The 24943-nt window shown below is 28.5% G+C and overlaps 1 protein-coding gene across 1 annotated transcript; it reads left to right on the forward strand.

The window, feature by feature from the left end:
• The first annotated feature begins 22940 nt into the window (after positions 1-22940).
• On the forward strand, positions 22941-24278 carry LOC127121780 (transcription factor MYB14). The gene is made up of 3 exons (XM_051052218.1): positions 22941-23255; positions 23515-23846; positions 23948-24278. The coding sequence occupies exons 1-3, from the start codon at positions 22941-22943 to the stop codon at positions 24276-24278; spliced, it is 978 nt and encodes a 325-aa protein (XP_050908175.1).
• The last annotated feature ends 665 nt before the right edge of the window (positions 24279-24943 follow it).

Below are 24943 nucleotides of genomic sequence, written 5' to 3' on the forward strand. Positions count from 1 at the left end.
AGAACTTGTTATACATTATATCATTTATTAGGTATCTCAACAAATCGTTGATATTGTAAGACTTATGGTTCATAACAATGTCTAAAAACCAATGACTTGGAGACCAAGCGATCAAATTTCAAATAAAATTCATATCTTTACTATTACTCAAGTAGTTTAAGGGAACCAATGTTTGTAAGACATTTCTACTCAAGGCCATTCAATCAATACAATGGTAGGGCCTTACCAAGTATAGGTGATTTCTATACAACACGATACTTTTCCACATATAACCTTAGGGGTCACCAACTCATTGGTTATGTTGATGAACAACCATGAATCATGAATTCACTTTTCAAATGCAATAGATTGGTGGCATTAGGAAACCTTATGAGAAATAACATAGAGGTGAATTAAGAGCATCCATGGGGATTCCTTCACCTCAAATTTAGTTTCAATTGGGTTACCAAAACCCTTTAGACAATATGCGGCACCACCTAGCTTCAATTTAGGTTAGATCTCCTAATAAAAATGGTTGGGTTCCAATCTCATGGTATATATAAATAAGATATATTTTGCGAGACAAAGTAATCTCTAGATATGCCTATGTATATGAAGCTCTATTATAATGTGGTGAACATATTGGATTATATGCTCGAAGATTATAAAACTCCACACGTTGTTTCATTTTCTGGTGAAGATGTAAAGTTAACCATGGAGTATATATGAAGGATTTCTTTGCATTATGGTGAAGGAAACCTCAATAAGTTCCATAAACTAAAATCGTTCTCTTTATTATTCACAAGAGTCTTGTTCATATTTATAGTCTTGGGAGATCTTCAAAGTCTTGTTCATAATTGAGATAGATACACCACATATTCACCTAAAACCTCAATATTTCCAACCAATGTGAGACTATTACCAACACTAGTCACACTTGATACATTCTCAACACTCTCCCTCAAGTGCGAGTCTACAATAATCCCCCTCAAGTAAGTCGGTCCCTTTCTCGAACCAATGGCTCATGATACCATTTGTTGGAGGAGTCTTTCATTATGGAGCATTGAACATTGTGAGGCTTCTTATTTTTAGAGCAACACCTTTGTGAGAGACACACAACATATTCACCTAAAACCTTAAGATGATAGGTGATTGGGTTCTCTCACTTATAAATGCTTAAGTCTCCATATTTCCAACCAATGTGGGACTATTATCGATACTACTCACACTTGATTCATTCTAAACAGAATGAAGTATAAGATGTGAAACAAAACTTGGTTTTGGAAACTAAAAATCCCACATAAACAACAAATAAACTTGCAAAGGAAAAAAAGTCTAGAGAGAAAGTTTGATGGAGAAAAAAAGGAGAACGATACCCGTGTACAATATCATGGTACATTGTCTTAATGACAATGCTAATTTTACAAGAAAAGTATAATGTCAAATTTTAGTTATACGTAACAAATTGTGAATTTTGTTGCTTGTTTTTTTATTTATTTGTGTGATATTATTTAAAAAATATATAAAGAAAAACTATGTAAATTCAGTAAAGAGTATTGTATTCTCTATTATATTTCTAGATCAATTGAGAATAATTTAACTCTGAAAAATTGTGGAATATATACTTTCACATTAAAAGTATTTTTCAAGGGTTTCTTTTGTTGCTATGATTTTAAGAAAAAATATACATTTTAAAATATGTGGATCTGAGCATCTCTTTTACTTTTGAAATTTTGAATAATACATTTAGTTGGAGTAATAATAAAGGGTTGAACCCCAAACTATATATCAATATGCAATAAAAGAATATATGTATTTTATCATATTTAAATTTTTGCAATGTGATTTTAAAATTAAAATATTAAAAAAGTAAATACATATGTTTTTAATTTTTTTTTAATAATATAATTCATATATTTAATAAAATTTATATTTTATAAATTTAATATAATTTTATTTAAATTTATTTATATATTTTTCATGTTAAATATATATATTTTTAAATATATTAAATATAAGTAAATTTTATCTCTTTTTTTATTAATTTTAGTTTATCTTTTTTTATACACTTGTCTTTTTTTATCTTATAATATAATATATTTTATCTCTTTTTATAATTTTATTTATTTAATTTTTTATTTTAAGATTAAATGTTAAATAAAATAAAGTATTTCAATATTAGTATTTTTTATTATAAAATATATGATGATGAAGTACTATATAATTTTTTTAAAATTGAAAGATTCTAAAACTATTTTAGAGATACTAAGTAAAAAACAATTTTTTTTTTCATTTTTATAATAAAGAAATTATTGTAAGACAAATATGAATAGTATTCTATAAAATTTATGAAAATAATATAAACGACCAAATTAGTTGTATATTGAAAAACTATTTGTTGAGATTTAATAAAAATTTAATTATATTTATCTTATAACTTATTTTGTTAAAAATAATAATAATGAGTGGAAATCGACTTTTTGTGAAAGCTGCGAAAAGGTGGGGCACCGATGCATAGTCAAAGCAAAAAAACAATGGCAGGCCAAGCCTCCTCAGAGTAGCCAGCCTAACCAAGGTGAGGTGCAACATAATAATGAGAAGTAAGACAATAATGGAGAGCAAGATATTTCAGGATGGGAGAATGTGAAAATCATTGGCAAAAACAAAGGAAAATGGATCATGAGCCCAAACTCATCATTATGAACCAATGGGTTTATGATCATGCTCTGCAAAATCCTATTACTAGAAGGCCAACTAGAACTCCCTTCAAATTCCAAAATATGGTAGTCACCAAGGCTGGGTACAAAGATGTTATTGATAAGAGTTAGAGTTAGCCCATAAATGGTAATCCAATGTATGTCTTGTGGAAAAAGTTTCATAGACTTCAGCATGTGATGAGAAATTTCAGCAAATCTCTTGGAGATATTAATCAAATTATTATATTTTTATATTTGTCAGGATTCAAACTCAATACCTTTTATAGAGAGTAACAATATGTTTTAACCTTTAAAAATTGAAGATGAATTTTAAGAGATGTCACATGGAAAAATAAATGATGGGGCACAAAAGAAGTTAAAGTGTTGCAAGATAGTTTGATGCACTATATTTAATAGATATCAATAGATTAAATTTATATTTTTAAAATTTAAGACAATAATTTATATTTTTTTATATTTATTTTATTAAATATATAAATTTTAAAATATATTCAATATAATTTAATTTTATCTCGGAACTAAAAGGGTTTGGAGCCATGTCCTTGCTTGGTTGAACTACAACCATGATCATCAAGGATGGGAAACTAAATTACAATGGTGCAGTGATAATATGAAAGGCAAAGGCAATAAAGTTAAGCTATTGAAGTGTTCCTTAGTTGAAACTACTTACACGATTTGGATGATGAGAAACCAAGAGGTTTTCCATAATCAAAAGTTAGCTAAATTTTATATGAGAAATGTAACTTGATTTGTTAGGTTGAGTCTGTATTCTTTTTGTTTGTTTGTCTGTTTGTCTATCTAATTTGTTTTGCTTGGATCGTCGGATCAACTTGTTTGTATCGACCTTTTTGGAATAAAATTATTATTTGCTCCAAAATAAAATTAATTTTATCTCTTTTTTTATTAGTTTTAATTTTATCTCTTTTTTATGTACTTATCATTTTTTATCTTATAATATCAACATTTTATCTCTTTTTTTTAATTTTTTAATTTTTTTAATTTATTTAATTTTTTACTTTAAGCTTAATGTTAAATAAAATAAAGTATTTCAATATTAGTATTTTTTATCGTAAAATATATGATGAAGAAGTACTATATCATTTTTTTAAATTGAAAGATTCTAAAACTATTTTAGAGATACTAAGTAAAAAATGTTTTTTTTTTCATTTTTATAATAAAGAAATTATTGTAAGACAAATATGAATAGTATTAAAATTTATGAAAATAATATAAATGAGCAAATTAGTTGTATATTGAAAAACTATTTGTTGAGATTTAATAAAAGTTTAATTATATTTATCTATATTTTATTAAAAATAACAATAATAATAAATTTATTGTGAGTAAATCAGTCTTCGGTCTTCCAAGTCGTTCCCCTGGAAAGAAGAACGTGCATGGACTAACCTAAAAAGAAATGTAATATGTGCATGTTCATGTCTTGATTAACCGTACTTAAGTTAAATCATATTTTAACTAAGTATACCCTAACTATCTATTTATCTTTAAATTGTGAATATAGAATTTATTACCATCAAACTTATAGTGTTTTTCTTTATAGAGCCTTTAACACCTCCTATTTTCATATTACTGGTGAACAACTAACTACCAGTCTGATTCATGCATATTTGTCAGCATGGTTCTAGGAGCAATTGCCATGCATTGTTGCACCAACTCAAGAAATACTATATTGGAGAAACTTGTCTGGAGGTTCTATTCAAAGCGCAAATGAATGACACACATACTTTATGAACGAATATAAATTTCACACTAAGACATGGACTGAAAGGAAAAAAAACATAAGCAGTGGTGTATTCGTCAAAGGAATTACATATGGTGGTGAAGAAGACTTCTATGTCGTTGTTAAGCATATCTATGAGTTAGTATACAATTACTTGGACTCGGAAAATAAAGTTGTTTTATTTTATTGTTAGGCAAGTTTATTATGTTGCTTATCCATGTGGCACGAAAAGGAGGGTGGTGTGTTGTAATCAAAACAAAACCATTGGGTCATATTGAAACTGACGATCTGGTGGAAGATATTTCTTATCCAGTTGATAAAATTTCTCAAATTAATGACGTGATTAAAGTTAAACAAATTACAAGTTTGTGTGATATAATGGTTAAGGGTCATCAAGTTAATGCATCTATATTGTTGGAAGAAAATAATGTGGACGAAGATAATGAAGAGTTTGGATCCGAGGATAATATCAGATCATATGATGAGAATAATATGGATAAAGAGCATGAAGAGTTTGAATAGATCATTTTTGTAATTTTACTTAATGATTGGTAGAAAATAATGTGTTAATTTAAATGTGTTTTGTTGATTTATTAATTGTTTTGATGAATTAGTTGTATATGTTGTGCTAATTTATTATATGTGTATTCTCTCACAATAGATAAAATGTCACCCCGAACTGATAAGAGCAAGGGTAAGAAGACCCATCATCAACGCCCGAGGGTAACGAAATGTGAGGCACCTCTATTGGTCATTTGTCCTTCCCACAGAGTCAAGTAGATTCCATGTCTATATCTAGTTCTCAACCTCTTATAGAACTACTTTCCCCTCATGATTATCATATGTTCCCATTTGGGAATCTAGCTTTCATTAGCTCATCTAGGGGATCTACCTTTCCATTCCAGCAAACTGGTGGATCTAGCTTTCCATACCAGTAGATTAGAGTGTCTAGCTTTCCATATCAACATACTGGGGTGTCTAGCTTTCTATACCAGCAAATTGAGGTGTCTAACTTTCCAGACCCGACACATCATCCCCCACACATACCATCACCATCCATGCAGCCTGGGGAATCCCACATCCCACACACTTACCTTCATCATCCATGCATCCTGAGGGACCCCGCACCTCACCTACCACACATATACCTTACCATCCATGCATTATGGAGGAGGGGGCACATGTCACCTACCACACACACCTACACTCGTCATCCATGCATCCTAGGGGACCTCACACCTCACCTACCACACGCATGCCTATGTGTGAGGAGGCTCGATATGGGAGGATGAGGGCGATCATGAGGCCGATCTTGAGGGGAAGGATGAGGACAATCATGAGGGGGCAGGATCCCGCTACACATTTGAGTTAGTATGAGATGATTGATGGAAGATACTATATTTGATCAAGTGGAAAATTGTCAGTTTCTAATTTATAAATTTTTAATTTAAGTAAACACGTTGTGTCGTGGATGGAAAAATTACAGAGTCGCCACCATCCTTTATTCGTTCCTAAGGAACAGGGAAATAATGATAAAACCTTAAAGTTAAAGGTGAGAAACTAGGTTCGGGAGTCAGTTAAGTAAGGGGAAGGTGTTAGGCACCCCTTATCTCCATTGTATTCAATGAGATCCTCCTCTAAGTCTAGGGTTAATGTGTATGCCTAAGGTATTTGCTCGGTTACTGGTTGATTATTTAATTATTTACTATATTTACCAAAAATATTTGATTTGAATTAATGGGGGACCCAAAAAAGATTTTTTATAATCGTACTCGCTAGAGTTTACAACTCTATGCCTACGTACCTTCGCATTAGGCGAGAGATCAGAGTACCATAGTTCTTCTAGAAAAATAACTGTTTGTTTTGTCGTTTTTATCACTTGAAAATTCTCACACGTCGGTGCGGAGAAATGATTGATTTTTAAAATGCCTCAATACTCTAGGGTAAAGGACTTACAGTTTTAAGTGTGTTAAATTTGATTTTATCCCTTTGATGGTTTGTGAAAAAGGTATTTAATTTATTTAATAAAAAAAATAGTGATCATAATTAGATATTAAACATAACCCTTTATCCCCAATTTTTTTATCCAAAATTCCTATCCCATAATTATTCCAAAAATTATTCATAAAGTTATCCCACAGTTATCCCATAGATCAACCCTAATTATATTCCCTAATTATATTGTATTCTAATTTATTTATATTTTATTTTGTGCTTTTTATTATTTTATTAAGGAGAAATATTAATCATCTTAATTGATCATTAAATTCAATTATGTTTAATTATAAAATTAACCTTAACCCCTGTTTAAATCTTTAATTCTAAGTTGTCCATGTTAATTAAGTAATTATCTAATTATTTTTACGTTATTTATTTTTTAAGACTTTATATATCAATTACATATTCATGTATTATAAGGAAAAAAAATCCTTGGATGGAATCGTGAGATAGATCTTAAACTAAGATATGCATGGTAAACACACAAGAAAACTACACAAAGACACCTAATATTTTTTATTCTAATATTTTTAAGGGTTCAAAATACAGTTACAGACCAAAAAAATCTCATAATATTTTCTATCACTATTCCAAATTTTCTAAAGCATGTGAATATTTCTTTACTGATTCAACAATAATAGCATCAAAACAAAATAAAAAGCTCCATATAGGCATAACAAAACAGGAAAGGAATACCTACAGTTTGTGATATCAAATGAACTATATCTAAATTTGAAAATGATATCTCAAATTAAGGTAGCTTAAGAAAACATTAGAAATAGGCTAACAATTGTTGAACCGACAGGTTAACTTATTCAAACTCCTAATAACAATAACAAAATCCTTAAAAAAAATAACAGTAACTATTACTTGCTATCAACAACAGGATATAACAGAGAAATTCAATAATAAAAAAATTATATTTGTACTAAAGAATAATTAGACTAAATCTTCATGACTATATTATGACCCCACCGACACACTTTTTTTTTATAGAACATTAAGTCTAAACTAATAGTAATGATAAAAGCATATGTCATTAACTTTTCAACATATCATGACAAACATAAACTTATTTCTTCATAAACTAAAAACAATGAAACAAGGCTAACGTTCTCTCCTTCAAACACGAAAAACAAGAACAAATCAACTGCTACAAAGTTCTAACGCAGAAAAGGGAACTAACTGGCAACGATGATGTGGAGCTTCTGCATGTTTTTTTTCCGGCAGTGACGATTGGCACTATTTTCGGTTTGCGTGGCAGCGGCGGCGATTAGAAGGAGATGACGTCGGCTTTTGGGGAAGGCGGTTGTGTTGATGCGCGGTGTCGTTATTATAGTTGGAGTTTGGAATTGGTTCAACCATGGTTGATTTGCGATGATGTTTTTTTTTTTGTTTTTCCGCCCTCCCTTTCTCTTCATATAGCTTCTTCTTTTATAGTAAAAAGACAAGTTTGGAAATTCAATTTAATTGATTTTTCATGCGATTCGATTCTTTTCTTTACCAATTTGGAATTGATTCAGTATTATTATACTTTGATTTTGAGTTAATGAATATTTGATATTTGGGTGATTTTGGATTTTTCGATTTTCTTTACAAATTGATGGAGACACGTTCGTAATTAAAAGAGGAAAAAATGTGATTGTGGATTTAGGAAAATTTGATTTTTTTTTTCTGATATCGATGATGAAGATTTCAGTGATGATGATGATTGCAACACTGAGTTGTCTCTTTTTTTTCTTTTATTTATTTATTTATTAATACATCTAATAATTGATAAACCACTACTAAATCAATACTGATATTTAAATAAATTTACGATATTAATAACAAAATCATAGACTAAGCCTAGTAATTAAAACCTAATTAAATAAATAAAAAAAATTATTTTACGGATCTTTAGAAACAATGTACTGATAAAGAAAAGGGATTTTTTTTTTAATTTTATCTTAAAAATATTAAATTCGTAAAATAAAGAATGCAAATTTGATTTTATTTGACTAAAACATATTGAACTTGAAAATTAAAATAAAATATGTAAATTTGATTTTTTATTAAAGAATATATTGAATTCAAAAATTTAAAATTATATATATATATATTTCTATGTAATCTTGATTTTTTTGGATATATAAAAAATTTTGAAAAATAAAATAAATAAAAAAAGAGAAAAAACAAAAATACAAATTTTGATTTTTAGAAATAACATAATAAAAATAAAAATAAGCATGAAATTTTTGTAATTGAACATAATAAGGAGAAAAGTTCTAAAAACCGGGAGCTTGGGATTTGTACTCACACATTTATACTTAAATTTTCTACCTTCCTCTTGCTATAAACTAAACCATCCCATTTATTAAAAAACACTAATTAAAATACTTTCCTAGTTAATAATAACAATTAATTTTTAGTCTGATTATGTCATTCTTAACCAATTAGTTAGGTCAAACTATATATTACCTTATAAAGTCAAAAATAGCAACTAAATCCTATGATAAGATCGAAACTCCTAAAAAGTTAAAATGGTCTCTTTTTGACTTTAAAGTCATTGAGGTTGAACGGACGACTAATATAGAACCCTGGACATGTTAGTGATCTAAGCTTTAAGTTAGATGAAAAGAGAAAAGACAAGTGGTCAAAATTTGGGATATGACACGTTGCTTTTTTTATAGATTTAATAAGACTTATTCAAATATTGTTGTTTAGCTGCCAAATGTATAAGTCATGTTATTCAACAAATGTATAAAAAATATTGGAAGAGATTTCGAGAACTTTTTAAGAGTGACAAAGATGCTTAGTTTGGAAAATTTAAGGTATAATGAATTTAATATAAGTTATTCTTATTTTAATTATTTTTTTAATTATAATTATTTAATAATTAATTTGAATGCCATACAACATTGCAAAAAAAAGTTTATGTGGAAAGTAATTAACAAGGCTATGATTGAAAAAAATTGACGGGGCAGAACAAGAGTCTGACTTTCTGACATGCTACAGTGTTCTATATGTGGTTTGGAAGAGCAAAGTTTTTGTCCTAACTGGATAGGCAAGAAAGTTTTTTATGAACTTCTTGTTTATTGGGATTCACCAAGTTTTAAGGCAAGATATGAAATTGCAAAGAAAATGAGAACATCTAAAAAGGGACGTCACCTCAATGCAGTTGGAAGCATTAGTATCACCGAACATGCTCGACGCATAGTAATTATAACTACTTTTTAAAGTTATATTTTGATTTACTATAGATTTTAATTAAACTTAGTTTTATTAATTATTCCAAGGATTTGGGGAGACCCCCACCAATGAATGAGATGGTTGCAAAGAATTATATCAAAAAATTGAGGGATTTTATTGACGAACATACCATATTAGATTTGGTAAGTTGTTTATATTGCATTACTTTATTTAAATTAATTCCCATATATGAATAAATTATTTAAATTATATCAATATTTAATGACAAAATTGTGGCGTGATTTTAATGTGGCAACTAATTTAATATTGTTTGTGGCATGAAAATCACGTGCCTATATTTAATTATTTTAATTAATTTAAGTCTCGTATATAACTAAATTTTTTAAATTATATTTAATTAAAAAAAATTATGTGTAAAAGGACTATCATACGCTCGCATAATTTTTTGTTCAAAATCCTTAATATACTCCGATAGGTTAAAATCCAATTGATGATCATGTGAATATTTATATGTGGAAATTAGTAATTTGCGGGAGAGGATCTAACAAATGTTTATTTGATGTTGGATCTTTGACCTACAACTACATATTAAGGAATATAATATTATTTGAAAGAGTTGGGGATGGAGAAGGAATGTCATGTCACACCAATTGACACCCCAAATATAGTAATAATTATAATAAAATTAATAATAATAATAATAATAATAACATTAAATCTAATTTTGTTTTTTTAATTAAAAATTCATACTTAAAATAAATAGATGTTTTTTTTTAAATTTAAAAGGAAAATAATAATGATGATAAATATAATTAAATAAAGTGTAATGCTAATTTGTGCCCTTAAGACACATGTTAAGAACTAAATATACAATATATTTTTTTGGGAAATTGTGTATTGATTTTATCAAAAGATTGTAATTAATTTTTTACTACTTTTTCAATATAAAATTTTCATTTGTGGATTACTTAACATGTGCCCCTAGAGAAGAAGTTATCATTACCCTTAAATAAAATGTAATACAATTTATTATGTTTTAGAAATTTTGCGAAATTAATGGTCAAAAGGAATAAAACTCTTAATTTATTTATTTTTGAGTTTTTTTTATCAAAATACATTAAAAATGAAAAAATTATATTGATACTTTAATATATATATATATATATATATATATATATATATATATATATATATATATATATATATATATATATATATATATATATATATATATATATATATATATATATATATATATATATATATAATTGCTCAAACAAAATAAGAGTACTACAACTACTATCCCAAAACGCATTTTGTATTAGAGTTTCTTTCACATACCATTATCTCACTTTCTTCTATTTTATCAATCATTTCTCTCTCAATGAAGATTCACCTCACAAACCCTATCCAAGTCGTCGCTCAGACAAAATTAGGATACTACAACTACTATCCCAAAATACATTTTATATTATAGTTTCTTTCACACACACTAATTTGACACACCACTTCCTCACTTTCTTCTGTTCTATCAACCATTTCCCTCTCAATGACGGTTCACCTCAGGATCCCTACCCAAGTCATCACTCTTTCACCGATAACCACCTCCATCAATCCACCCATTACCATATCCACATCACTTTTTACTCCCATAATTTATCTCTTCCAATTATCCTAACGGTATATGATCTTCGTTCACTTTTGTTCTTCTTATTTTAAAAATGACAATGGAGTTGAATTTCTCATGTCATTTTTCTATGTATCATTAGGAATCTTTCCATCAAACTTCTTTTGGTGAGACACTTCTTGTAATCATGTTCTAAAGAATAAAAGTCCTTTTGAGTCTCTATCCAAATACCCTCCCACACCTCGTAATCTTAAGTTTTTAGACATATTTGCTTTGCCTATACCTAATGTCTAACATGACCAAATTAGATCCTAGAAAAATGTATATGTCTACATTTTGAAACCAACACTAAAGGTTGTCTCCTTTTTTACTCACCTACTAGAAATACTTTTATCTCTAGAAATATCACACTATTTAACATTTGGATATTTAATCTTCATGGATGTCCTTAGTCAAGACAAGCCTGGTAAATTGCTCCTTTATATATAGGTCGTTTAACACCTTCTATTTTCATACTACAGGTAAACAAGCAATTTTCGATCTCATTCATGCGTATTTTCCAGCATGGTTTAAGGAGCAATTGTCATGCATTGTTGCACCAACTCAAGAAATACTCCATTTGAGAAACTTGTCTGAAGGTCCTGTTCAAAGCCCAATTGAATGACACATATACTTTGTGAACGAATATAAATTTCACACAGAGACATGGACTGAAGGGAAAAAACCATAATTAGTGGTGTATTCGTAAAAGGAGTTACAAATGGTGGTGAAGAAGACTTTTATGGCGTTGTTACACATATCTACGAGTTGTTATATAATTAGTTGGACTCGAAAAATAAAGTTGTAATTGGTATGATCCATCTGATAGAGGCACCGAAATAGATAAAAAAATATAATTCTGTTGAGATTCGAATGGGCCGAAGGTACAAAGAGTATGACCCTTTCATAGTGTCACATATTGTTAGGCAAGTTTATTATTTTCATTATCCTTAAACTGTGCCACGTAAACGAGGGTGGTGTGTTGTAATCAAAACAAAATCATTGGGTCATATTAAAATTGACGATCTGGTGGAAGACATTGCTTACCAAGTTGATGAAATTTCTCAAATTAATGATGTGATTGAAGTTGAATAAATTACAAGTTTGTGTGATACAATGGTTGAGGGTCATCTAGTTGATGCATCTATATTGTTGGAAGAAAATAATGCGGATGAAGAGAATGAAGAGTTTGAATTCGAGGATAATATCGGATCAGATGATGAGAATGGTATGGATGAAGAGCATGAAGAGTTTGAATAAATCGTTTTTGTAATTTTACTTAATTATTGGTAGAAAATAATGTGTTGATTTAAATGTGTTTTGTTGATTTAATAATAATAATAATAATAATAATAATAATAATAATAATAATAATAATAATAACATTAAATCTAATTTTGTTTTTTTAATTAGAAATTCATACTTAAAACAAATAGATGTATTTTTGGGTTTTTTGAAAATTCAAAAGGAAAATTTACAATCATAAACGTAATTAAATAAAATGTAATGTCATTCTTTTTGCTAATTAATGGTCAAAAGGAATAAAACTCTTAACTTATTTATTTTTGAGATTTTTTTTACCAAAATACATTAAAAATGAAAAAAAAAGTATACTGATAATTTAAAATATATATATAATTGCTCGGACAAAATAAGGTTACTACATCTACAATCCCAAAATACATTTTATATTAGAGTTTCTTTCACACACACCATTATCTCACTTTCTTCCATTTTATCAACCATTTCTCTTTCAATGATGATTCACCTCACTAACCCTACCTAAGTTGTCGCTCAGACGAAATTAGGATACTACAACTATTATCCCAAAACGTGTTTTGTATTGAAGCTTCTTTCACACACTAATTAGACACACCAATCCCTCACTTTCTTCCGTTCTATCAGTCATTTCTCTCTCAATGACGATTCACCTCATAATCCCTACCCAAGTCATTACTCTTTCACCTTTAACCACCTCCATAAATCCACCCATTACCATATCCACATCACTTTTTACTCTCATAATTTATCTCTTCCAATTATCCTGATGGTACATGGTCTTCGTTCACTTTTATTCTTATTTTAAAAATGACAATGGAGTTGAATTCCTCGTGTCATTTTTCTATGACTCACTAGGAATCTTCCCATCAAACTTCTTTTCTTGACACTCTTCTAATCATGTTCTAAACAATGAAACTCCTTTTGAGTTTCTATCCAAATACCCTCCCACACTTAGTAATCTTAATTTTTTTAGATATATTTGTTTTGTCTATACCTAATGTCTAACGGTACAAAATTAGATCCTAGGAAAATGTATATGTCCTTTATTACTTACATATTAGAAACACTTTTATCTCTAAAAATATCACATTCTATAACATTTGAATATTTAACCTTCATGGATGTCCCTGGTACAATTGCTACTTTGTATCTTATTTCTTTTGTTATTATATATGATAATTGTACAAATCTCATTTTGATTTTATGCCACCCTAAAACAATTCCATGGAATCTACCACTTACGAAGAAGCAATTAAATTCCAACAATGGATTGAGGCCATGAACAATGAAATTCAGGCTCTTAATCTCAATAAAACATGAGATATAACTGAATTATCATCCAATAAAAAGTCTATTGGAAGCAAATGGGATTTTAAAATCAAATAATAGTGATGGTTCCATAAAAAGATTATTTAGAAAGTAGCTAAATTAACCAATTAATCATTCACCAATTATATGTTCATAATGCATTTCGTCATGACACTAAAGATGAAGAAATTTACATGCATAACTTATTCTTTAAACAATCATGTATGAATACACTTAAAATTATTTTCAATCAAAATCTGATTATTCTCTGTCTATAAATGACAGTCAAGAAAGTATGTCCCTTAAGCAATTCCTAATTAACTCCTTATTCAAGATCAAAGATTTAGAACACCTAAAATATTTCTTAGGACTAGAAGTGACAAGATCTCACACAGGATTTACGACGCGATTGTCGGATCTAGTTAGGTAAAATTATATTACTTCATTATATATTGTAATTGTTGGAAATATTGAAACTATTTGATTCATATTGTAGCTTGAAACACTGTGATTTGAGGGCTTAATATCAGTTATGAGAGATTTTTGTATGATTAACAATAGAGAGATAGTTTGTAAGCCTACATATAGTGAACGGTTTTAGTATGCTTTTAATTATGATTCGTAGTAATTTTATTGCTTTTGCCGTTGAAAATTTTATGTAAAATTTTAAGTCAATTCTTGTTTTAAATACACTTTTGCTTTTTATGAATAAATATATCTGTGATAATTATGTGTTATCATTAACAAATTTTACAAATGCCAAGGTGTAATAAATTTATCACTTTGCAATGCATTGTAAGCATCAAGATGCAGCTAGTGCTTTGATACATGTACAAGAGATTAAGTTAGGATCTTACACAGAGAAAATCCAAACATATTATGCATATTTTTTTTTCTTAGTGACTTGTTTATTTGCTTCTTATACATAAAGAAATAGGATTTCCATCTAATGGAATTGGAGTTGTTAAATGACTTGGTTATTTAGTTGGAGCAATCAATAGCTTATTTTGTTATTTTGTAGAAATGTTGACAATTGACTCATGAGTTATTGCATCCATCATGATATTGGAAGTCATGACATTCATCACTTATTTACTCAAATTATGTATTACCACTTAATAGAAGTTGTGAGTATATCTTCACACCAAACTCTTCTGACATTGGTTACAAGAGAATGGTGAATAGTATGGTGTAAAAAACTATTTTAAAAATACAAGGGATTTGACATCGCTTAAATATACAACCGATGTAAGAAGTGATCTTGCAACTCCCTATCCGCTTATATTTGACATCACTTAAATATACAACCGATGTAAGAAGTGATCTTGCAACTCCCTATCCCCTTGGTTATCGGTCACAACCGAGGGGGAAACTGAAGGATTTAACCTCGGTTCACTGTCCACCCTATGTGAAAAGTGACACGCTTTCAAAGTTTTCACCTCTATTCACAGTTCACCTGATGTAAAATTTAGCACACTTTCAAGTTTTATACATCGACATCTAGCTCAAGGGAAAAAATAGCACACTTTCAAGTTTTATACATCGACATCAGGCTCAAGGGAAAAATAGCACACTTTCTATAACACACTACGTTTTCTCGCGCACCTAACAGGTAAAAGTCTTTTTTCAACCAAGATAAAAGCCTTTTTTAACGGTAGTGATAAGATATTTTTAGACTGTTCTATGTCTTGCAATATCCATAATGTTCGGGGTCTGTTATGATAAGTTTTGAAATGTTTATGGCCATGGAATTTGAAAGGATTTCTAATCTTATCAATGGATATATAGTAACTGGTAGATTGATCCCATATATTGTTGACTATCTCAGTTATGAACAAGACTTTGAAGATCTCCCAACATTATAAAGATATGCGAGATTCGGTCTAGTGGTGTGTTTTCACTTCAAATCAATTAAGAAAGGTCATGATACATATCGGTTGTTAATAAATTGAAAATCAATTTATAGTTCCAGATCCCACAAGGACTGCTCTCAAGGATAAAGTCAATTCATGTATAAACCAATTAATCAAGAAACGAGACAAAAACATTTTCCAACCTTTTATGAACCTATATATGAAGTCATAAACCAATTCTTGAAGATGTTATTCTAGGTTCATTAGGTCGGCTGACTTAAATTTAGACAAATGCAAATATAATACATGATTTGGTAAGGTTCATTTGGTCTTTGTTGGATTGATATCCTTGTATTTGATGATGATAGTTATTCCATCTTGGAAAATATCTTTCTATAGGGGTTTTGTTGTAATTGTTTGTTTTTAGGTAGCTCTTATTCTGAGTGTTTGTTTTATGTTAGAGGGACATTATATTTTTTCAAATGGGTCATGATAGCTTTAAGATGATTTATTGTTAATTATGAAAAATGTACAAATTTTGTTTTATATTATAGATCACACAGTTAACATTTGGTATTTGAATTGAAAAGGTGATTAAAACCATTAGTCATTGATTTTTGGTGACATTGATTGCCATCATCTCAATAGAGTAGAAGCATGGGAGCTTTGACATGGATTGGCATGATCATCAATATGGTTCTGCTTTTGGTTTTTATCCAATATATTTTGACCCTATTTATAGGTTCTTGCAGCTTTCTTTTTAATTAAAATTATTTCGACCACTTTATTAATCTGAACTGATATCTATAGTTGTGTTTGTGGAAGTTTTTAGATACTTTATAAGTATATCTTACTTTCTACTGAGATAAATGTCTCATTTTTTTGGGTAACCCTTTTTTTAACTATATACTTGTGTTGATTTTAAAATGCAGGATTCCAAAGATAATTGGTTCCAATGTTAGAGATGTTGAGTACATAGAAGTGAATTATCCAAAATAAGGAGGATATAGAGTTACTTATCTCATATTTAGTGGATTAACTTAACTATATATTCGTTAGAATTCTTCTAATTTGTTTTTGAAATAAATGAAATCTAACAATGGAAAATTTATTTTTTTAATTGTTGTATGAATGATGTTACTTGACACCTTTGTTGTTTATGTTAGCACAAATTTCAAATGGTATAAAGGTTTTCTTATATCACTCTCATGTTCTTCTACTGCCATTGTTTGCATTGTTGTCGAAAAGAGATTCTATCGTACTAAAATTTCAATATATATAGGTGCTGCAAGATTTAGCATTACTTATGTGTTTTTCATTTATAGGCAACGTTTTTTATTGTAGCTTATTAAAAACCGTGGATTTTTCCATGATTTAGGCGTGATTATATATTTAGTTTAAATGAAATTATAGATTGAGCTACGGTTTTAATTTGTCGTTATCAATAACTGTTTCCTTTTCATGTATTTTGGGGACAGTTGTTTTATATTATTACTAGAAAACTGCGGTCTAAAACTTTAACTAAATACGTGGACTTTTGATATTTAAGGCGACAATGTTCAAAATCCGTGGGTATAAATAAAAAAAGGAGCTCTAAAGAAATAGGCAACGATCGTTTATTCCAAGCTTGGTAAATCGTCCTTAATGACTCAGACCACGGTTTTCTTCCTTTAGGAGACAGTTTTCAGTTGTTGCCTAAACCCGTTTTTGTTCTAGTGATTAACCGTGTGAATGGATTTTTTCAGTGATCTTAGCCATAGTGTCCCCTTAGGAGTACCAACTTCAGTGATCTTAGCCATAACTATCAACTTTGATTCCCGTGTCTTTAGACGATTATGTTGAGGAATGAACTATGTTCCTCAGCTATGAGATCCTTAACTACTCCAAAGAGAGTAAATTATAATAAAAAGTATAAAGTATGTAAAATAACACTGTAGTGTTGATAGAAAAAATAGTATTTCTAGTCCATAGATCGTGGCATATAGAAAATAAATTTTCATGTAGTTATTTACATGGATGATGTATGAGATGTTAGATTTTTTATGGGATAAATGATTATCTAATTTCGATTTAATGTCTTATGTTTTTCGACTTGTTAAGTTTACTCATATCCTCATGCTAATTTTTTTGAATCCCTGACTCTATAATGTTTATCTTTTTTCACTTTTTGGCTCTATGTACGCAAAGCGTGGTCATAAAATGCAATTATCCAACCCTACTATGTTTTGACTCTGTCTAGAGTATTGTCAATGATAAACTTCTCTCAACTTGAAAAGTATTTAATTGAATCTTGTTTTTAATGTACTTAGACTCTTCCAACTTGCTATATGTCGAAAAATATCCAACTAACTTTAAAATTGTCTTCCTTTTGATTTTGAACTTTAATAATTTTTAAGTGTAAATATTGTGTATTATATAAGGTGGGTATTTGTTCCATACATGAACTAGAATTGGTGTTGTTGGAATCTTAAAGTGGTGGTGTTGATCTCCGATACGGTTGTGTGGGATGGACCTTCAAGGTTAATACTCCAGTACCCAATTCAGTTATAGAGTTCAACATAAATGAAGTTAAAAGTGATGATCATAAAATGTACCTTAAATCTCTCGTGTGCTGATTATATACATTGTATAATGATTATGCTTCTCCTGTATTGGGCATTTGGTTGTACCATAACGAAGTATATATTTGATTTCATATAGTAAAGGGAAGGAAAGGAAAGTAATGCATTTTTCATCTCAATTATTTAATGTTTTAAATTTCTTTTACTCAAAAAAGAAAAAAGTTACTAAAATTATTTCAATGTTTGAGATTTAAATCATCTTGTAAAAACTTTATATTTTATAAAAATTAAACTCGATGATAATCTCTTTTTTATTTTTTTTTTATTTTTTATAAAATCATAATTAATTTATTAGTGGCGTATTTCACAATATTCATAATTTTTTTTTCTTTCTAGAGGAATAAAGTATATAGCAAGTTGGTAATGAGAAGAACATTAACATATGGACTAACAGTTAGTTGGAATACAAAATTAAAGATTTACTCTTAGTATTTATAGTTCATGTTTAATTTATTCAAATTGTTAAGGTCAATTTAATTATCCAAGACATCGATTGGAACATTCCTCGTGATTTATCCATTTTGCCTCCTCAAATTGTTAAAGATATTTTGAAAATTAACTTGTCATTTGATAATATTATTGTTGATAAACTCATTTGGAAATTATTTACAAATTGTGATCTATATTTTAAAGATGTCTACAACTGCATGAGGAGGGATCACGTTGAGCCTTTTTGGACAAAATTTATTTGGCATCCCTATATACCACATGTTAAATCATTAGTGACTTAGAAACGGATGCATACTATTATTGTAATAGACAACAACTTGATTCGAAGAAAAATGCGTATGATTTCAAGATGCTCTTTATGTAATTGTTTTATAGAAAAATGCATAAGATTGGAGTTTGCACCTCCTTTCAAGCCAAATTGTATGAAATCGTGATTGCTATGGAATATGCTAACAAGAAGAATTAGAGAGATCTTTAACTTGAAATTGGCTCAATGCTGACCAATCATGCTTTTTCAAATTTGAATGTAGTCCCTTGATAACTTTTAATTAAATGGAAGAATATTTTGCACACTATATTCTCCTTTATAGTCAAGATATGTCACATTTTTAGAGAGGAAAATGCATATACAAATAGATTAGTGTATGCATGTTTTTTTTTTGTGATTATGACACTTTGTGAAATTCACTTACTATTTATATTTTTGAATTTTCTTTTACAAATAGGTTGGGCATGTCCAACTATCAATTTTTTCTATCTTTTTTATGTTAGGTTTTATATCCCTTCATCCTTTTTTATTTTCCTTTTTTGTTTATTAATTTGCCTTTATTTAAAAAAAAACATACTATTTTCTCGATCAGCTTCTTTGAAAACATTTTTTCGATTCTTAAATCAACTTGTTTTCAACATGAAATAATATAATTATTAATTAAAAATATATATTTTAAATGTAGACAATTTCAATAGTTAGAAAATATTTTAAAAGAGTGAAGAAAAGACATTTGAAAGAAAACCATTCCATTAAGATGAAATAATATCGGTCATTAATATACTCGGAAAGAATTATTTAGGTTATATAAAATTTAAATATAATATAATCAAACACAATGAAACGTTCAAAAAAGATATGAATATATCAATCAATATCTAGTTTTTTAGAATTTTTTTGTCAAATAATTTATTGGCTGAAACTAGGCATGACAATGGGGCGATGATGGTTTTATCTTCCCCGTATCCAAACATACATTTCAAATAATTTATATAATAAAGTACAAAATAAATATCAATGTATTAACAAATTAATTAATATTCTAAATTAACAAAATAAAATATTTTAAATTATCAACAAGACATGTTCGGGATAGGTGCTAATTGTTAAAGTACCTAGTATTAGCTACTTTACACGATAAGTTACCTAGTATCTTCATCATAAGTTTCACCTTTGCCAATGTTACTTCACATATAGAGGAGCACTACAAACTAGAGAGTTAGTTAAAGTTATAGTTAGTTAGTTGAAGTTTGTTAGAGAGACTAACTTTTACGTATACATACATCGTGTAACTGACTTTCTTCAATCAATGAGATGGCTTCATTTGTTCCCATTTTATCTATTTTTTTAGTTTTCTCTTTGATTTCATCATGGTAATGAAAAATTTCATGATCATTGTTTTGTACATTAGGATTTGTGACTTGGTTATGATCATGATTAAATAATATGGTAGGTTTAAGTTCATCATCATTATCAAAATAGTATGTGCAAAGGAATGGTTGATTTGGATTACAATATGGTAGAACATTGTCATGGTGGATAACATGTCTAGAAATGATTATGGCTTTGGTATTTAGATATATGATTACAATACCTCTGACATTTTGCTTGTATCCCAAGAAAAATTATTTTCTACCGCTAAAATCCAACATGGTTCTATGATTTTGTAAGGTGGAGGTATAACATAGTGATTCAAAAAAATTTAATTCATCGATGTCAGGATCATTACCAAATCTTTGAAAGAATGATGACTTGATTTAAAGTAAAGAATTATAGACACGATTTATGAGATAAGTCGTATGAAGAATAAAGATTAGGCATAGAAAACTCAGGACCACTGTTTGTCCTAAAAATATTGACTTTGTAATTATATTGAATTTCTATCATGAGTGTGAACTTTTGGAAAAGACTAGTGACTTCAAATTTGGAGTTGCAAAGAATAATCCAAGTGAATCTACTGTAATCATCAAGTGCAGTGACAAAATATTTATGAGCCTAGGTTATAGAATGAGTTAGTAACTAAACCACCACAAATATTGAGAAGATATAATCGACTACCCAAAAGCCTAGTTATTTGTTAAACTTTATATGCAGTTTTTCAAAGAAATCATCTAACCAAAATTCTGCAAGCATACTTAATTTTATTCAGAATTTTCATTCATTAAATAATCTCTCTACTTCACACCAACATTTTGCTTTGTCTATCCCCACTATTTATGAGCTAGATAATTGCCAAGAAACAAGCAAGTATGATTCTTGGATCAAGGCATTGAACTCTGAGTTGGATGCTTTAAAGCACAACAAAACTTGATTATTTGTGCATGTTCCACCTAGTATCAAGCATATCGGAAGCAAATTGGTTTACAAGGTAAAACACATAGAAGATGAGACTATAGAGAGGTATAAGACTAGACTATTAGCCAAAGGTTACAATCAGGTTAATGGATTTAATTTCATTGATGATTTTTCACATGTGGCAAAGATCACAGTTGTGAGGACACTACTTGAATTGGCATCCATAAATTCCAAGAACTTACATCAATCGGATATAAACAATGTATTTATACATGGAGATTTACATGAAAATATATACACATCAGTGTCACAAGGTGTTACTAGTCCAAAGTCAAATCAAGTATGCAAATAGTTGAAGTCACTCTATGGTTTAAGGCAAGCCAATAGAAAATGGTATGAAATTAACATCATTCTTGGTTAATCAGTGATATAAGTAATCTGGTTTAGATTATTCCCTCTTCACACTCAATACTGGTTCACATTTCAGTGCACTACAATGTGTATGGATGATATCATTTTGGCTGAAAACTCCATAGATGAAATTGATAGATTGAAAACCACTTGATGTTGAATTTAAAATCAAATATCTTGGCAAGTTAAAGTACTTCATAAGAATAGAAGTTTCTCATTCCAAAACTGAAATTATTATTTGTCAAAGAAAGTATTTCTTGAATTTGTTGAAAGACACATGTCTCATTGAGTTTAAACCTGTCAAAACTCCTATTGATCCATCTTTCAAGTTGCACCAGGACACAACTAAGCCTTTTGAAGATATTCTCAACAATAGAAGATTAGTTGGGAAACTACTTTATCACTTAACTATCAGATCTAATAACTAACTTTCTTCAATCTATGAGATTAGAATTTGTGTCCCTACAATATAATATCCTTACATAGCTATCAACGAGCTAGTTTAGAATTTAATTTATATACATCTGTAATGTAAATCCAATAAAATTGCATGTTAATATTTATTATAATTTTTTTAAATATAAATCATAAAATAATATTTGTAAGTAATTTATTTGGATCCATTTATAAAAAAAATTATATTGTTGATGTATAACAAAAATATTTTTAAAAAAGAAAAAAAACTAACAAGTTTTTTTTGTTATAGAAAGATGAGGTACTAAACGTATGAAATTAAAATAAAAAGATGGCACTTATAAAGCGTAGTTTATCACCTCCGCCTTAATCTCCAAAATCATGTCTCTCAAAAAAATTATATTTAATTTTATCTTTTTATCATTAAAATTGAATTATTATATAATTTTTATCTTTAATTTTGCTATCATTTAATTTGTATTTTACTTAAAAACGTTGGACCAGAAATGTAGCTGAGGTAGTTTTTATATACGAGTTGGACACAGTCAAACATGAGTTAACTTAAAAAGTTATAGAAAAGTGGAGTTTGTCTAGTTTTATCTTCCATATTAGATAATGTGATTTAGTTAGCAAAAAAATAGGAGTTAGAATAGGGTAAATGATTTTTATTCAAACTAGGACTCTCTCTTATATATTTCAACACACTAACACTATTGTTCATGTAGTTAAAAATCACATTCACTCAAATCATGGAATCTTCATCTTTGCAACAAGAAAAATGCAATAATGGTGAGGATACTAGAAATATTGTGTTAAAAAAAGGAACATGGTCAAAGGAAGAGGATCAATTATTAAGAGAATATGTGACAAAATATGGAGTTGGAAAGTGGGATTCCGTACGAAAGAAAACAAAACTTGTTCGAGATGGAAAAAGTTGTCGTATAAGATGGTTAAATCATCTAAATCCAATTTTAAAAAAGTGCTCGTTCAATGAAGAAGAAGGAAGAAAACTTATTCATCTCTATAATGAGTTAGGACCAAAATGGTCTCAAATAGTTTCACAGGTTTGTTTATTCATGCTTCACTCTTATAGGAAAAAAAAAAATATTTTTATAAATAAAAAATTAAAGTTTATTAGGCTTTCTATAATTGTAACCATTTATAATAGGTAATGATTTTTTTTTTTTTATGTTCGTTAAGATTAGGGTTTTTTTGTTAATAATTTTTTGCATGAAGTCTACTTATTAATTAATAACCAATTTTTTTTTAGAATAATCGATAATTGATTATATAATTATTTTGAATTTGTTTTTGTTGTGACAGTTTCCTGGAAGAACCGATAATGAGTTAAAGAATTTTATTAATTCCAAAAAAAGGAGTTTAAAAAACTCTAGAAAGTACCTCATTGGAGAAAGCATAAACCAAGTTGATGAGTTGAATAACAATGTTGGAGAAATTAGTAACCAACAAAATAATGCCTCCCAAGAAGAAGAAACGGCTCTACCAAGAATGGAATTTGATCATCAAGTAGATATTCTACATGGTAACTATCTTCTTGATCAAAATTATGGTAACAACTTTGAACAATTTTCAACGTTGGCTGATGATTCAAGTACTTGTTTTAACAATCACGGTGTCCCAACATTGGATGATAGGTGAATAGACAATTTAATGTTTTTATTTTCTTTTTAAAATTTATAATTACATTAACATATTTCAAGACTAACATTAGAATTTATATTATGAATGCTAATAGGTTTCCTTCATACTTTCAAGATTTGGAAGATATAGTTCCATCATTTTCATCAAGTAATATGTTTTTTGATCAAGATCTTCCTCCATACAATATAGATATGGATTATCAATTTCCACAAGAAATATATTCTGACCAATATCTTCAAAATCCAGATCTATCATCTAATATGTTTTTTGATCAAGATCTTCCTCCATACAATATAGATATGGATTATCAATTTCCACAAGAAATGCATTCGGACAAATATCTTCAAAATCCAATTCTATCATATGAGGAGCCTCAATATGAGATCTTAGAACCTTGGTTGCTATCTGAATGTGTTCCTCTTTGATAAACTTGATTGATGAAAAACATGAGATGGTAGAGCTTATTACTCCACATAGTAGATATTATATCTGAATGTATTTCACACAATGTAAAAGATATCTTAGACACATTTATATATGGAGAAAAAAAATTCCACCCTACGGATTTGTGAAGGATTTTGTGATAATAGAAAATTAGTTTACAATGATTATTATGTAATTTTTCCTTCTTTAGTTATTGTTTTCATTTTTTAAGAATTAATTTGTATTACATACACTTTTTTGCCGATTATATTTGATAGAACTATTCTATTTTAATGTAGAGTATCCAAGTTGTGATAGATCTCACATATATCTATTATCTATTTATTATAATATTAAAATTTAATAAGCAACTATTGTTTTATTCTTTACTTGTTACATTATAAAAATATAACGAGACACTCGTTAAAATATAATCTACTAAAACTTCAATTATTCATATAAAAAAAATGTGTAATTTTAATTTATAAAATTATATTAATTAAAATACATGTATTTTCATATTCTATGAATCATCTCCCAATATTCTTAAAAATCATGTATACCTATTAATTTATTTCCTTTGTGTTTTCATTCCATTCATAAAATTGTATATTTACAATACATCAAAATATAAATTAGTATAAGTTACATACATGTATGTACGAAT

The sequence above is a fragment of the Lathyrus oleraceus genome, chromosome 2 (genome assembly GCF_024323335.1).
Source record: "Lathyrus oleraceus cultivar Zhongwan6 chromosome 2, CAAS_Psat_ZW6_1.0, whole genome shotgun sequence".
Classification (NCBI taxonomy): domain Eukaryota; kingdom Viridiplantae; phylum Streptophyta; class Magnoliopsida; order Fabales; family Fabaceae; genus Lathyrus; species Lathyrus oleraceus.

Bases quoted from the DNA above. Each gene is read 5' to 3' on its own strand.
- LOC127121780 (XM_051052218.1), top strand. From the start codon at position 22,941: ATGGAATCTTCATCTTTGCAACAAGAAAAATGCAATAATGGTGAGGAT. The intron at 23,256-23,514 runs GTTTGTTTATTC...TTGTTGTGACAG, and splicing joins GGTCTCAAATAGTTTCACAG to TTTCCTGGAAGAACCGATAA. The intron at 23,847-23,947 runs GTGAATAGACAA...GAATGCTAATAG, and splicing joins GTCCCAACATTGGATGATAG to GTTTCCTTCATACTTTCAAG.